At 40.6% G+C, this 17,669-nt stretch overlaps 1 protein-coding gene across 2 annotated transcripts in view; it reads right to left on the bottom strand.

Annotated features, from left to right (window-relative positions):
- The window catches only part of Nsf (N-ethylmaleimide sensitive factor, vesicle fusing ATPase), a 139,516-nt gene that overhangs the window by 107,467 nt on the left and 14,380 nt on the right, over positions 1-17,669 (bottom strand). For both annotated transcript variants that reach the window (XM_074045812.1, XM_074045811.1), the window contains exon 2: positions 2,101-2,186. In XM_074045812.1, the coding sequence (XP_073901913.1) occupies positions 2,101-2,186 (86 nt within the window). The remainder of the gene's footprint in view (positions 1-2,100; positions 2,187-17,669) is intronic.

The following is a 17,669-nucleotide window of genomic DNA, read 5'->3' on the forward strand; positions in this document are numbered from 1 at the left end:
GTTTCTAAAAACTGTCAGCAATACAAAATGATGTCCAGCATGAAGATTACCTTGGCCAAGCACACATCAAGTAGAATTCAGCCAATAGAGTAATTCAACCCAAAACATTTTCAGTTCACATAAAATGTAAGCCAATGATTTAAGAGTCCTTAAAATTAAGTTAAAAAAAAAGATGAATTTCCTCTCAGAGAATTATTTCACATATCCTAACAAAATAAAGGTAGGAGAACCAAAGATAAAAAAGGTAAGATACAGTGGTCAAAAAACAAAGTTAACAGGCTAGGGGCATAGCTCAAGTGGTAAAGCATCTTCCCAGCAAGTGAGGCCCTGCCAAAGGAAAAAAAAGTTAGCTTTAGAACTCTTCATTAAATATTTTAGCAGACTCTCCCAAAGGCTTAAACAGTAACAGTCAATAAAATAAAAAGATGGTAAAAATGAAAAATCTCTCCAAATATATTAGCCTTCATGTAGATGTCAATATTTGCTATGTCAAAGAATTCTGTGCCAATTTCTTGCTCAGAAGTCACCAATACATACATAAGAGATAGTCATCTCACAAATAAGGACTATGAGTGAGATAAAAGCTTTACATTCTGTTAGGCAACAGCACTACCTTTTGTATGTAAATGTGGGTGTGGGGTGCTGGTAACTGAACCTGCCAGGACCTCTCCATGCCTAGGCACACACTACCACTGAGCTACACTCCCAGCTCAATTATCTTTCTTTAAAAATTATCTTTACAATGCTGTAATTTTTAATGTTAATGATTAATTTCTATACATATTATGCTTTGCCACTAAAACACAAGCTCCTTATAACTACTATTATTTTAAATAACCTTGTCATGAGTATGGTGAACATTTAACATATGTAAAATAAAATAATTCCATAAATAAATTCTTACACTAATTATCTATAAAGATCCCACGTTCAATTAGCATCACAGAATGTTTAGTACTAGAAACAGTGTTAACCCCATTATGCAATACTGCCTCTTACTCTGAAGCTCAGTTAAAATCCTGCCTCATCTCCTTATGTCCCGAGCCTGCCTTTTGGTAAGGCCCCTTCATTTCCTTATCTCCACCAACCTCAGAAGCATGTGGATGGTGCTGAACTTGGCAGCAGGGTCTCTGGAAGTTCAGTGTTTGCTGTGAACCAGTTAAAACAAATTATGGTGAAATACTTTTAAGATTCTACATTTGTTATGTACCTTCCAATTTTTATGTCTCTTCGATTATCATAGTAATCATGACCATTAAAAGCTAAACTTTAATGAGGGTTTATTAATATACTAGGTACTATTCTAAGTGTTTTATTGGTATAACTCACTCTTCAAAATTGGGAAAGATATTACTGTTGTCCCCATTTTAAAGGTTAGGACACGGAGACACAGAGATGGTAAATATCATATCTGTGGTTACCCGGTTTGTAATTGGCAGAGCCAGGATCTAAACTCAGACAATCTGACTCCAAAGCCAAACACCTAACAACTATGCTAAATATGAATCACATGACCAGCATGCTAAGCTATGCTAAGAAAAATCAATAAAGGGACAGTTGTGGTGGTGCACACCTGTAATCCCAGCACTTGGGAGGCCGAGTCAGGAGGATCCCAAGTTTGAGGCTAGCCTGGGCTACATACCAAGTTCCAAGCCAGTCTGAGATACATAGGGAGAACTTGTCTTTTAAAAAAAAATCTGGGCATGGTAAAGCACACCTGAAACCCCAGGCTGTTTGGAGGTGGAGACAGGAGAATCACAAGTTTGAGGCCAGCCCACTCTGGCTCAAAAACAAAAGAACTGGGGACTTAGTTCAGGTAGTAGAGAGTACAAAGCCCTGAGTTCAATCCCTATTATGGTGAGGGAAAAATCATTTTTAAAAAGTTACATATAAAAAGCTATCAATGATTTTAAAAATACTACATTTATCAAAGTTTGACAAGTAATGACTGGAATACATAACTCTTTCTCATTTACTCCATTCTCCCACTCAGTAAGTAATAAAAAAAAATAATCGTCAAAAGCTCCCTAAAATGACTCTGTAGAAGTTTCTAAAATACCACTTAGAAGGTTAAAAGAAAACAGTCACAAAGATACTCACTGGCCAGACTGGAAATCCTTCTCATTCACAACTGCACAGTTGGTTAAAGATAATTCATCTGTAGGACATCTTGCAGCTTGCATGCTCTGTAGGAATCAATGATCAGGAAAAAAAAAATTAAGTCAGGCCTTGTAACCTCACAGAATATGCCTGTTCTCTTCATTAGCACAGATGCTGCAGTAAGCATTTTTCAGTTTGACTCCTAGCATCCCTTCCTCTGCGATAACAGCAAACCTTTTCTTTGGGAAACTCCCCCTTGCCACTGTTTCAGGTGGGCAGTGCTGGTGGGACTGACTACTGATCACAGCACACGGGAACCACATGCACCACTATGTAACCCCAAAGGGTTTTACATAAACTCTTCCTTACCACACCACATGGAGGAGGCTCTGCACTCTAAAAGACAGTTAAAGTGTCCCTGGAGAGCAGAGGTGACAGACACAGACAAACTGACAGACACAGACAAACTAACAGACACATGGAAACTAACACACACACTGACTACCAGTTCAAGTCCTTGAAATTGCTTAAAAGCCCTGAACATTGCTTAAGAGCCAAGAAATTCTTTTTTGCTCAAACTTAAACTGGTTTTCTATCTCTTATAAGAGAATCTTGGCTGATAAAAATGCAGTGAAGTAAATTTACTAAATTTGATAAAGTACATTAGGAAAAAACATCTTTTTTTAAAGCGCTCCCAAGTGGCTATGAACCACATCTTTTATAGATTATGAAAAAAATCTTCTAAGCATCTCTCTACAAAAATAATTATAAGATATTATAATAATTATAAGATACACATAAAAAGAAAAACAGCAATCAACTTCCCTTTTAGTCAACAGCTACTAGCTGTCGATTTCGTTTTAAAAGGCTAGTTTCACTATCTTTATCCCAGTTGTTTTGTGTGTGTGTGTGTGTGTGTGTGTGATACTGGGATTTGAACTCAGGGCCTTACACTTGCTAGGCAGGTGCTCTACCACTTGAGCTACTCTGCCAGCCCTGTTTTGTGCTGGGTATTTTTGAGATGGGGGTCTCTCAAACTATTTGTCCAGGCTGGCTTAGAACAGAGATCCTCCTGATCGCTACCTCCCAAGTAGCTAGGATTACATGAATGAGCCACCAGTGCCAAGTGGATCTCACATTTTTACCAGGGGCCAGCCTCGACTTCAATCCTATCTATGCTTCCCTCATAGTCGGAACTGCAGATACACACCATCATGCCTGACTTGTTTGTTAAGATGGGGTCTTGCTAACTTTTTGTCCAGGCTAGTCTAGAACCATGATCTCCCAAGCTCCGTCTCCCTAGGAGATAGATTGCAGCCTTCATTATCCCAGTCGTTTAGAGCAACAGTCTTTGTAATGGAATATGTGCTTTTGAAAGATTTGCATGATAATTTTGGGGGGTATAAGAAGAAAATATTAGTACTTTCATTTATATTTAACTTATATTAATGTTTATTAAAGATGAACTTTACCCTAACTGTGAAGTACCTTAAGATCTAACGAAATGGTTTTCGAATTTGCCCAGCCTTTTAAGTATTCATAGCATGAGATAAACTTCTCTAATTTGTGCATCTATGTTTAAAGACACAGGCTATTTAATTTAGAACTTCACAAAATTGCATTAGAGTTAGTGTCAAAACTGCTAAAGTTTCCCTAGGAGAAAAGACACAAAGCCATGAAGCTTGGTGAATACGGCTGAAGTGATACATGGAAAGCAAAACGGTGACAAACTAAATATTCTTTTAGTGCAAATACAGTCAAAAGCTCTTAGAAACTTCCAGAATGGGTGACATCAATATAAATTACAATACAGGATGTTTGTTACATGGTTAGATAAAAACACAGATGTTTCTTTTGTCTTAGAATGTTTGCTGGATAATTACAAAACCCAGAAAAAACCATTCACTGAAAAAGACACACTCTCAACTGTACATGAAAGAATGTGCATTGGGGGGAAACTGTAACCACTGAGAGAATGACTGCTTTAGCAGTAAAAAGTACAAACATAGCACCTTATGCGAAAGCCAATTACTGCTTCATTCACAGATAAACTTAGCTGCAAGTTAAGTCCCAAGGACACGCACAAAGGGCCACAGGATGTCACTGAGGTTAACTTACCTAAACGAGATCTTTACAACGTGAATTTTTTCACACTCCATAAAGAGAGAGAAAGTAGGCTATCAAAATCTCTTTTTTTAAAATGAATAATACCAGGATTCTCTGGTTACTATAAGGTAAGTACTGACAAGACTTGTTACACACAGACGAGTTGCACAATTATTTGTAAAAAGACTAGTGATCCAAATGTGCTAATTATTTCTGAAGAGGCTAGAAGTAGCATACTACCAAGAAGATATTAAAAAATAAACAAAACTTGCCCTGCCCCTATAAATTATAACTTTTTCAAAAATGGAAAAAATACCTTGCTCTAATGAATAGAGCATTTCAAAATTGGATATCTGGAAACATTTCCATTGCTAAGTGATTCTGCTATTGAAAACAATGTATATATAACCTGAAAACAGTATTAAAAAGAAAAAACCCAAACTCATATTAGCATGGTTTAAAAAACTGGAAACAGGATATTCTAACTTCTTTTTAAAAAATCAACTAAGTGAAGACCGTCAGTGATTTTTAGCATTATACAATTTTTTTTATTAATTTGCAAGAAAAGCTAGTAGACAGATGGAAATGTACAGGCCACATTTCAATAAAACATTTCCATAAAGGGTGAACAGTTTGGAAAAAAAAAAGAATATCATGACTTTGAAAGTACAGCCAAATTCCTCATTTGATGGCTATTAAAATCAAGTATCAAATAAACTGAATTTATAAACAGCCCTCTGAACTGATGTATCACAATATTAAACCAAGATCTAAAGAATGAAACATTATGCTTTATGTATTAACAGATTAAAATTATTATGAGAATAGTCTACATTTCATCTTTAGCAGATCCTTTTATTTTTGTGCTTACTTTATATGTAAATTTTTAGTATATTAACTTATAAATAATATGAACTACTGGATTACATAAAACATGTTTTACTTATGGGATTCATGTCTAAATGTTTGGAAATCACTAATTTAGCACAAGATGAACAGTCAAGGTCATAAATCTGCTTTCCAGCCGGGTACGGGTGGATCGTGCCTGTAATCCTAGCTACTGAGGATGTAGAGATCAGGAGCATCACAGTTCAAAGCCAGCCCAGGTTGGCTCGAAAAAAACCTATCACAAAAAAAGGGCTGGTGAAGTGGCTCAAGGTGTAGTTTTGCCCAAGGTCACACTCACACCTTGACTAGCCCTCTGACAAAAATGTATGGAACTCTTAGAAAGTTTCCCTGTGTTCTTGGGATCTCTCTTACCTGCAAATTTCTTCCTTTTATATTCTTTGCTCCTAACCCCAGGCCCCCTGCCTGGCCAATTCCTACTCATTCATCAAATATCAGCCTAGACCTAACTTTTCCTAAGAGACTGTTGGGTCTGGAGACCTAAGGCAGATGAGTATCCCATCCCCCCCATGCAGAGCACTATGATTCCTGCATCCTGAGAAGGAGTTGTAAATCTGAATTTCTGCATCCTGAAGAGGAGATACAGGGTCTGATAGATCTGCTACAGGGCTGATGAGCAAAATGCTCTCAAGATTGTTCCCCCTTCCCCCAATAAGGGGCAAACAGAACAGTTCACCTGAGAAAGCCTGCGAATCCACAGCCAATGAAGAGACCACCTAACCCAGAGTTAAAACGTCCATAAAAACCCCAGCCTTCACCTGAGGAGGGAGCCACCAGTTTCTGGGCTCCACTGCACTGCTCTAGCTGTAGCCTTTCCTTTCTCTCTAATAAATCCTACTTCATATACCAGCTTTGGCTAACAAATCCATCAGCTGCCTCATGAGCCAGGTCCCTGGCCTGTGAAGGCCAGGACCCTTGACACCAGCCCACAACACTTCAAATTGGCACATAAAATTTTGGCAACCATGAAGAGACATTTATCCTGGACCAAGGTCAGTATGACTTGAGTGCCAAACCAACAGGGGCATGCCTAAGGTGCAACCTAAGTCTCCAGCGCCCTGCTGGATGCTCCTGCTAGGGAAAACCCCCTGCTGAGGACTAGACAAAGGTAGACTCCCTTGAGTTGCTTGCCCTGTCTGTCTCTGTTCCTATCTTCCTGTGGGACTTTCCTATCATGATATCAAGCCAACAGCTCCTAGCCAACTTTGACCTCACAGCGATTCCGGCTCTGGAGGCACTTTTGCTCCCTCCCTGCGGGCTGAGACTAAGCCCAGGGTTTATTTGGGTATGCCTTATGATATGTTGAAGGAGACCTGATTGATTTTGGTACCTGACAATTTTTTTATCTTTTCCCACCTGTCAAATACCCCTTCTGCTGGAGGCAGTGACCCGAGTAGAGATTTTGTGAGGCTGACAGTGTTCCAGTACCATTTTGTGGGAGCAACCTGGAAGAACACTTAATTGTTAATCCCTTAGGCATGTGTCCTGCCTCCAGGCTCAGCCTTCCCCTCCCTTACTAGGGTGTCAGGTCACCCCTTCTGTCCCCACCAGAAGCAGCAGACATACTTTTACTCACACACTCCCTCCCTGGTCCTACCACCCTGTCCTTCATCTCTGTCTGCCTTCCCCTCCTTGTGCCTACTGGGACCCTGGCCTCCCATGGAAAACTCACCATGGTACCTTATGACTTTCTTAAGTTACTCCCACACCTAGTTTGTCATGCCCCTCAGTCCACAACAACTTTAAATCGGAGCCAGGAGAAAACTGTGGCCATGCAACACACACACACACACACACACACACACACACACACCCTAACTCTGCTCTAACAAGGGGAGGAGGCAAAACAAACAGGCCTGTGCATGCACAGGGATGCAGGCCCCTAGGTGCAGTGGTAACACCTGCCATAGCTAAAGCAATCCATAGAGAGGGCACAGCAGGCATCCAAAGCCACCAGTCATACGCGGTGGCAACTGCGGCCCGCCACCACTCCCCCAAAAAGGGATGAGAGGAAAAATAAATGTGCACAGGTGCCCGTACACAGAGAGAGGGGCAACAGGCCACAGGGTCAGGTCTGGACAGACAGGGTCACTTGTCCCAGATGTTGGGGGGTAGGGGTGGCCGGCAGCACTTTGCACAGGTCTCGTTCCCAACCTCACCTCACACCTCAGGCCTGAACGACCCAGGCCTTAGACCTAATTCTTATCTCAAGGTTATGGTCCCAAAAAGCACTAATATAACTTTCTGGGAACAACAAAAAATGAGTGTTACTATAGTCTCTAAACTTCTCATTTAAAATTTCCTATACTTCTGGCCTCAGCATAAAAAAATTTTTTCCTCCAAATATTAACACTAGTCATCCCTGTGATTGCCCCGGAACCCCCTCTGAGTACCCTTCTCTAACCTTACAGGCACCACTCCAGGTGATGCCATCCTTTGTTAAAGAGTTATCCTTTGTTAAAGAGGCTGCCTGCTTTTGGCTAAAAGGCAGGATTCTAGAGTTTTTCTCCCACTGCATTGGTATGGTAACCTGTTCCAACCAGTCACTTTACTTCCTTCGGTCCTGGTCACAGATGGCAGAAGGAAGTCACAAGACAGGGATGCCTGCTCTCGTTAATTAGGCATGATTCCCAGTCAGGATGCCGACAAAAAGGGAGTCTTACAAGTTCTTCTAGATGGGACCTTCCTCTTCCAGTCTTCCAGCCTTGGTACCCACAGTCTCCGCTGGCCTATTGAAACGTTGGAAGGACCTTGACCCTATTAATCTCAAGAAAAAAAACCCTCATCTTTCTTTGTACTGAGGCCTGGCCTCAGTATCCCTTGGGTGACCAAGAGAAGTGGCCTTCAGAGGGTTCTCTAAGTTATAATACCATATTCCAATTAGACCTTTTCTGTAAAGGGGAGGAAAAGTGAACTTAGGTCCCCGATATACAGCTTTTCTTCTATCTCCAAGACCACCAAGAATGGCTCCATAATTGCTATCTAGATACTCAAACATTGGCCCTTCTTTGTAAGCCACAGGATAAACATAGGGAAGAAGGACAAGAAAGCCCCTTACCAATGACAAGGCCTCTGTCCCTATTGCTCCACCCTCTGCCCTACCTCCTAAGCCACCCCAATATTCAGAACCTCCTAGTGGATGTTTCTCCCTTCAGTGGTAGGAAGCAGGCAAGTCTATGTCCCCTTCCAGTTATCAGATCTAAGGGAGATTTTAAAAAGATCTGGATAGCTATACTGATGCCCCAGACCAATACATCCAACCCTTTATCTCTGTGATCCAAACCTTTGAATTGGCATGGAAGAATATTATGCTTCTACTAGACCAGACTCTTTCCTCATTAGAAAAGCAATGGGTCCTAGCCCAGGCCACTCAAGTTGGAGATGATTTCCATTTACAATGAGCCCCAATACCCATGACACCTGGAAATGAGGGAATAAATATGCCTATACCCATAGGGGCAGAGTCAGTCCCCTTGGCAGATTCACATTTGGATCAAAATAGTGAAGAGAATGAATGGCATCGACACCACTTCATCCATCTTATAGTGGAAGGGCTAAAAAGGGCCAAAGTCAAACCTCTAAACTATTCCCAGGTGTCTGTAGTACAACAAGGCCCAACAAAACCCCCTTACTGTTCTATAGCATCTTAAGGATGCTATTTAAAAGCATACCACAGTGGACCCAGAGTCACAGGTGGGAAAGGTTCTCCTCAAAGATAAATTTCTAACTCAATCAGCCCCAAATATCCATAGAAATTCCAAAAGGCTGAAGGGGAAAAATGATTGGACCAACTAATGCAATCAGCCATGTCTGTATACTATAACTGGGATGTTACTAAAAAGAGAAAAAAGGATAAAAAAGACACAGTAACCTCATCGCAGCTCTCAGGGAGTGCCCCACCCAACTGGGGCCTACATCCTGAGCTTGCTACCATTGTGGACAGGAGAGGCACTTCTGCAGAGAATGCCAAAAAGGGGGACAGACTGGGAGACAGCCCCAGCCCCCACCGGGACCCTGCCCTCTCTGCAAAGGTAACCACTGGAGGTCTAAGTGCCCCCATCTCCAGATGGAAGGTGGGGTGCCACCTCCTATGGATTGATGGGTCCTGGGGTCTCCTGTCCAGGCTCTACTTTTTAACATCAATGTTGAGGAACCTCGGGTAGCCATAACAGTAGAAAAGTGAAAGGTCATTTTCCTCCTAGACAGTGGAGCCTGTTTCTCTGTCTTACCATTCTCTCCCGGTCCCCAGTCCAACAACAAGGTTATCATTCGGGGCATATCTGGCCAGCGCTTTTTACCCGGCCTCTGGCCTGCTCTTGAGGAGATCTCCACTTCTGTCACTCTTTTCTCATAGTCCCTGAGACTCCAGTGCCCCTGCTGGGACAGGATTTACTATCTCAACTAAAGGCTCAAATTCTCCTTCTCTCAGGCAACTATCTCTGCTGCCCACTTCTTCAGGAACAAGATCCCACAGTGTGGACTGATGGAATGACTGTAGAGAGAGCCAAAATGGCCCTCCCAATTCAAATAAAACTCAAAGATCCCTCATAGTTTCCACATCAAAAACAGTATCCTCTCTAGCCTGAGGGATGATGAGGCCTCTTACCGATCATAGATTCCTTAAAAAAACAAGGGCTACTAATTAGTTGCTCCAGCCCCTATAATACTCCTATTCCTGCAGTTTGCAAGGGGCCAAACAAATGGAGGTTGGTTCAAGACCTCCAGCTCATTAATGAAGCAGTCATTCCCCTCCACCCAATTGTTCCCAATCCCTATACTCTATTGGCTCAAATACCCTGAAGAGCCCAATGTTACTCTGTACTAGATTTAAAGGATGCTTTCTTTTGCATTCCTCTGCGTCCTGACAGTCAGCCTCCGTTTGCCTTTGAAGATCCCACTAACCCCTCACAACAACCAACTTGGACAGTTTTGCCACAAGGGTTTAAAGACAGCCCTCATCTTTTTGGACAAGTCCTAACCAGAGACTTATTAGATTGGCACTACCCAGAGGCCACCCTTCTTCAATATGTTGATGACTTACTTCTGTACGGAGCCACAGAGCCCCTCATCCCCAGGGCAAGTAAGTCCCTTTTAAACTTTCTGGCTTCCCCAGGATACAAAGTCTCCAAGGAAAAGGCTCAATTATGCCTCCCTCAGGTTACCTACCTAGGCATGGTCTTAAAGGGACGGACTCGCTCCCTGAGTCATGAGCAAATCGACCCAATCCCGAGTTTCCTACTCCCCCAGACCATAAAGCAGCTTAGAGCTTTCTTGGGAGTTACAGATTTTGCAGAATACTGGATCCTTAGATATGCAGCCATTGCCAGACCCCTTTTTATGTTCCTACTAATATTCCTATTTGGGCCTTGAATAATAAATGCTCTCTCCAGATTCATATCTCAACAGGTCCAACAGATCAAAACTCCAGCTCTTAATCAAGGAATACTCACCTCTGCCTACGCATGAGCCCTCCATCCTGTCCTATTGGGGGCCCCTGGAGACTAACACAGGTCAACCCCCTGAAACAAGTACCACCACCTCTATACCCTCCATCACCCCACTGTCAGCACAAAGCAGCTAGATGAATCATTGTCCCTCTCCCCAACAGCAGTTGGGTACTTATCTCAGAGGGGAGACTTGTTGGGTCTGGAGACCTAAGGCAGATGAGTATCCCATCCCCCCCATGCAGAGCACTATGATTCCTGCATCCTGAGAAGGAGTTATAAATCTGAATTTCTGCATCCTGAAAAGGAGATACAAGGTCTGATAGATCTGCCACAGGGCTGATGAGCAAAATGCTCTCAAGATTGTTCCCCCCACCCCCAATAAGGGGCAAACAGAACAGTTCACCTGAGAAAGCCTGCGAATCCACAGCCAATGAAGAGCCCACTTAACCCAGAGTTAAAACGTCCATAAAAACCTCAGCCTTCACCTGAGCAGGAAGCCACCAGTTTCTGGGCTCCACTGCACTGCTCTAGCTGTAGCCTTTTCTTTCTCTCTAATAAATGCTACTTCATATACTGGCTTTGGCTAACAAATCCATCAGCTAGTTCCCTGGCCTATGAAGGCCAGGACCCTCGACACCAACCCACAACACTTCAAATAGGCATGTAACAAGACCTTCCTAGACCCCTGCCCCTCCCAACTACACTGATAAAATAAACTTCAAATGGAAGCATCAGATTACATTGTTATCATCTGTCTACATGTTTAGTTGCATTAAGACCCAAAGCTTCTTAAGGAGTAAGATTATATTTTGTCCACATCTATAGTTCCTGGGGTCAGTCCTGGGCCTGACACACAGCAAGCACTCATTAAACATTTGTTGAAAACAAAAAAATTTACAGATCAATACAAATCTGTCTCAACTGCAGAGCAGACAATCCAAAGAACACACATAGAAAGCACTAACCATTTCCAGGTTATTTAGGTAATGAAACAATTTAACTACAATGACTTAATAGTTCAACATTATACTGAATGTGACCAAAGTAATAAAAATTTTACAAAATGCTAAGTTAACCTTTTCATTTGTAAATCTATTTACTTGTCAGTGTCCTTTAACAAAGAGTGAAAAACAAAACCTGTGTCTGGCCAACTAAAACAGATGCTGTGAGCAAAAGGCTTCCCTGCTGGAATCTAGAAGCATCTGTTTTTATGGAAAGCCAAGCAGGGTATTTCATTTTTTTCAATAAAGTATAAGCCCCTATAAATAGTAGCTGACCACTTACCACAGTAATGCCAAGGAAAAATTCCACAAGTTTTCTAAAATCAACCTTGCCTCTAGGCAACAATAATAAAAGCCAACCACTTCAGCCATATAGCTATTTAAAAAATTGTTAAGACAGTTTTATACAAACTTAGTTGTCTGAATTACTTAAGTATTTAATCTTCTGACAGATGTAGAAATGTCTGCATTATAATAACCGGAAATGTCAAAAATTGTAAATTTCTTATTACTGAAATGAACATTTCACTGGATGTAGTGGTTCACACCTATAATCCCAGCTGCTTGGGAGGCAGAGACAGGAGAATCTCCAATTCAAGGCCAGTCCAGACAAGAGACTCTATCTCAAAAATGAAATACAAATAAAAGGGGCTCAAGTGGTAGAACACTTCATGCATGAGACCCTGGATTCAATCTCCAATAACCCAATAACGCCCCCCCCCAAAAAGAAAACTTTTAAGTGGAAGTAATTACATCATTATTTATTGGAGAACCTTTAAGATGCAAGAGAATCTGCTTCTCTTCATCAAAGAAATTGGGGGAACTTAACCAAATTCATCTGGACAACACTACACTTTTAGAACAAAATCCTCTTGACTAAAAGTCCATTTTAGAAATTGGATTATTTAATATTTAAATATGTGCTTTACTGCTTACCAAATAGTTTAGTAGTGCGAAATAAGGACTCATGAACAAACAACTGCTCCAAACAGCAGCCTTCAGGAACTGGTGGCTCTTCCTGTGGTATGCCAGGCCTTGGTTACAGCTCTCCAGACACACACCTCCCACAGGAAAGGGCAACACAAAATACATGAACATCCCAGGGCCAGCTCAGCTGACAAGTCTCACTCAATTATTGCCCTTACAGGATTTTTCTTGAAAATTAGCAGTTGAGAACTTTACTTTTCAACAAAGTAACCATCAGACATATAGGACTACTAAAAATTAAAACTTGGGCTAGGGGCATGGCTCAAGTAGTAGAGCGCCTGCCTAGCAAGCGCAAAGCCCCTCAGTTGAAAACCTCACTACCAGCCAGGTGCTAGTGCCGCATGCCTATAATCCTAGCTACTCAGAAGGCAGAGATCAGAAGGATAGTGTTCCAAAGCCAGCCCTGGACTGGCTATCTCGAAGAAACCCATCCTGAAAAAAGGCTAGGGGAGTGCTTTGAGAGGTAGAGTGCCTAGCAAACACGAGGCTCTGAGCTCACACTCCAGTTCCACCAAAAACATAAATAAATAAGTAAAACACTACTACCACCAAAAGTAAATAAATAGAAAGATAATAAGTAAGTACAACCTATTCAGTTTTTAGTTGTACTAGCCACATTTCAAGTGCCACGAGTGCATAGAGGCTTCCACGGCCACTGCACTAGAACATGTGATGGAGAGTAACAGTCAAGAACAAGGCAACTGGGAATAGAAGGAAAGTTCCTCAACATTATAAAAGCTACATATGACAAACCTACAGCCAGCATTATACTAAAGGAGAAAAACTGAAACCATTCCCTCTAAAATCAGGAACCAGACAAGGATGCCCACTATCTCCACTCCTATTCAACATAGTACTGGAATTCCTAGCCAGAGCAATTAGGCAAGAAGAAGGAATAAAAGGAATACAAATAGGTAAAGAAACTGTCAAAATATCCCTTTTGCAGATGACATGATCCTATACCTTAAAGACCCAAAAAACTCTACTCAGAAGCTTCTAGACATCATCAATAGCTACAGCAAGGTAGCAGGATATAAAACCAACATAGAAAAATCAGTAGCATTTCTATACACTAACAATGAGCAAACGGAAAAAGAATGTATGAAAACAATTCCATTTATTATAGCCTCAAAAAAAATCAAATACCTAGGTGTAAACCTAACAAAAGATGTGAAAGACCTCTACAAGGAAAACTATACACTTCTGAAGAAAGAGATTGAGGAAGACTATAGAAAGTGGAGAGATCTCCCATGCTCATGGATTGGTAGAATCAACATAGTAAAAATGTCGATACTCCCTAAAGTAATCTACATGTTTAATGCAATTCCCATCAAAATTCCAATGACATTCATTAAAGAGATTGAAAAATCTACTGTTAAATTTATATGGAAACACAAGAGGCCACGAATAGCCAAGGCAATACTCAGTCAAAAGAACAATGCAGGAGGTATCACAATACCTGACTTCAAACTATATTACAAAGCAATAACAATAAAAACAGCATGGTACTGGCACAAAAACAGACAGAAAGACCAGTGGAACAGAATAGAGGACCCAGATATGAAGCCACACAACTATAATTAACTTGTCTTTGACAAAGGAGCTAAAAATATACGATGGAGAAATACCAGCCTCTTCAACAAAAACTGCTGGGAAAACTGGTTAGCAGTCTGCAAAAAACTGAAACTAGATCCATGTATATCACCCTATACCAAGATTAACTCAAAATGGATCAAGGATCTTAATATCAGACCCCAAACTCTGAAGTTGATACAGGAAAAAGTAGGAAATACTCTGGAGTTAGTAGGTATAGGTAAGAACTTTCTCAATGAAACCCCAGCAGCACAGCAACTAAGAGATAGCATAGATAAATGGGACCTCATAAAGCTAAAAAGCTTCTGTTCATCAAAAGAAATGGTCTCTAAACTGAAGAGAACACCCACAGAGTGGGAGAAAATATTTGCCAGCTACACATCAGACAAAGGACTGATAACCAGAATATATAGGGAACTTAAAAAACTAAATTCTCCCAAAACTAATGAACCAATAAAGAAATGGGCAAGTGAACTAAACAGAACTTTCTCAAAAGAAGAAATTCAAATGGCCAAAAAATGCTCACCATCTCTAGCAATAAAGGAAATGCAAATTAAAACCACACTAAGATTCCACCTCACCCCTGTTAGAATAGCCATCATCAGCAACACCACCAACAACAGGTGTTGGTGAGGATGCGGGGAAAAAGGAACCCTCTTGCACTGTTGGTGGGAATGTAGACTAGTACAACCACTCTGGAAAAAAATTTGGAGGCTACTTAAAAAGCTAGACATCGATCTACCATTTGATCCAGCAATACCACTCTTGGGGATATACCCAAAACACTGTGACACAGGTTACTCCAGAGGCACCTGCACACCCATGTTTATTGTGGCACTATTCACAATAGCCAAGTTATGGAAACAGCCAAGATGCCCCACTACTGATGAATGGATTAAGAAAATGTGGTATCTATACACAATGGAATTTTATGCAGCCATGAAGAAGAACGAAATGTTATCATTCGCTGGTAAATGGATGGAATTGGAGAACATCATTCTGAGTGAGGTTAGCCTGGCCCAAAAGACCAAAAATCGTATGTTCTCCCTCATATGTGGACATTAGATCAAGGGCAAACACAACAAGGGGATTGGACTTTGAGCACATGATAAAAGCTTTAGCACACAAGGGAGGGGTGAGGATAGGTAAGACACCTAAAAAATTAGCTAGCATTTGTTGCCCTTAACGCAGAGAAACTAAAGCAGATACCTTAAAAGCAACTGAGGCCAATAGGAAAAGGGGACCAGGAACTAGAGAAAAGGTTAGATCAAAAAGAATTAACCTAGAAGGTAACACCCACGCATAGGAAATCAATGTGAGTCAACTCCCTGTATAGCTATCCTTATCTCAACCAGCAAAAACCCTTGTTCCTTCCTATTATTGCTTATACTCTCTCTACAACAAAATTAGAAATAAGGGCAAAATAGTTTCTGCTGGGTATTGAGGGGGTAGGGGGGAGAGGGAGGGGGTGGAGTGGGTGGTAAGGGATGGGGTGGGGGCAGGGGGGAGAAATGACTCAAGCCTTGTATGCACATATGAATAATAAAAGAAAAAAAAATCCCTCAGATGAGTGGAATCATACATATTTGTGCTTTTGAGTCTGGCCTGTTTCATTTAGCATAGTGTTTTCAAGGGTCGTAGCCTATACCCATACTTCATCGTTTTCCATGATGGATAGTATTCCACTGTATGGTTCTGCCACATTTCGTTTATCATCAGCTGATGAAGACTTATGTTGTTTCCATTTGGGGACTATTCCCAATGATGCTGCTATGAACATCATGTACAAGTTTTGGCTTTTTTTTTTTTTTTTGTACAGTCTCACTATATAGCCCAGGTTGTTAAGTGATCCTCCTGCTTCAATCACCTGAGTGCTAGAATTACAAGCATATACTACTATACCCAGCTCCATGCATACATTTATGTATGAATAAAAGTTTTCAATTCTCCTGGGTACATATAACTAGAAGTACTTACATAAATACTTACCAGATCTAAAATTTCAAATAGCTTCTCACATTCTGTGGGTTGTCTTCATTTTCTTTTTTTTTGTACTGTGGGATTGAACTCAGGGCCCCACACTTGATAGGCAAGTGCTCTACTGCTCAAGCCATGTCCCATGCCCCAGCCCTTTTGCTTTTAGTTCGTTTTTCAGGTAGGGCCAGTCTTAGACTGCAATTTTCCTACCTCTGCCTCCCAAGTAGCTGGGATTACAAGCATGCACATTTTTTGAGTTAGGGTTTCACTAACTTTTGCCTAGCCTCGAACTGTGATCTTCCTATCTCTGCCTCCCAAATAGCTGAGATTATAGACATGCATCACCATGCTTGGCTCTTTTACTTTCTTGATAGTGTCATCTGACACATGAAAGTTTTTCATAAAACCCAACATCTATTTTAATTCTGATTGCTTGTGTCACACCTTTAAAAATAACACTGAATAAGGACTGGCAGAGTAAGTCATATGGTAGAGTAAGTCATATGGTAGAGCACCTGCCCAGCAAGCATGAGACCCTGAGTTCAAACCCCAATACTGCCAAAAAAAAAAAGATGGCAAAATAACACTGCCAAATCCAAGGCCATCCATATTTTCCTATTTCCTTATAAAAACTACAGATTTAGGTCTTTGATCTGTTCTGAGTTTATCCTTTCAGGTGCTATTGGACATGGAATTGTTTTCTTAGGCTCACTTTTACAATGTTCATCGCCAGTGTATAGAAATGCAACTGATTTTGGATACTGACCTTGTATTCCGTAACTTTGGTAAATTCAGTAATTAACTATTTTTTTCTATAAATTCCTCAGAATTTTCTCTATATAAGATCATATAATATGCAAATAGATAGCTTTACTTCTTTTCTTCTGATACAGACGCCTTTTATTTCTTTGTTTTGCATAACTATTCTACCTAAAACTTCCAAGTGTTGAATAGAAGTGGCAGGAGTACACATCGTTTTCTTATTCCGGAGTTGAAGAGACAAAGTTTTCCATATTCACCGTTAAGTACGGTGTTATCTGTGGGGTTTTATGTTAGTTGAATTTTGTTATTGAACTGAATTTTCATAACAAAAAAGATTTGTGAAGGTGTTTTCAAAACTGTAAAATTAACATTTAATTTTAAGATCTTATTCAGTAACTAAGTGTTCTTCCTCTGAAAAATGTATTCCCAAAGTTGCTAAGGAATCAAAACAATGCTGACTTTCAGGTGTTCAGAAACAAACAAAAAACAGTGATACACTGAGAATACCAGAAGGCCTAAGTTCTAGTAAATGTCAAGTCTTCAAAGTGGCATAATCCATAAGTCCACATTATCCTTATCTTCACTGCTAGTATTGATCTAAGCTCCTGCAATTAAATATAACACTAATAATTCATGATGTTAGTAATATTGAGGTTTCCCATTTAATCAATTCATCTTAATAATAAATATAAGCATAATATAGTGGTATTATTTACATAATTTATCATGTAAAAGTAATTCAGTAGAAATAATTATTTTCAAATTGTTGAGTCAAAAATGGCTGATGAAA

Source organism: Castor canadensis, chromosome 11, assembly GCF_047511655.1.
Source record: "Castor canadensis chromosome 11, mCasCan1.hap1v2, whole genome shotgun sequence".
In the NCBI taxonomy this organism is placed as follows: domain Eukaryota; kingdom Metazoa; phylum Chordata; class Mammalia; order Rodentia; family Castoridae; genus Castor; species Castor canadensis.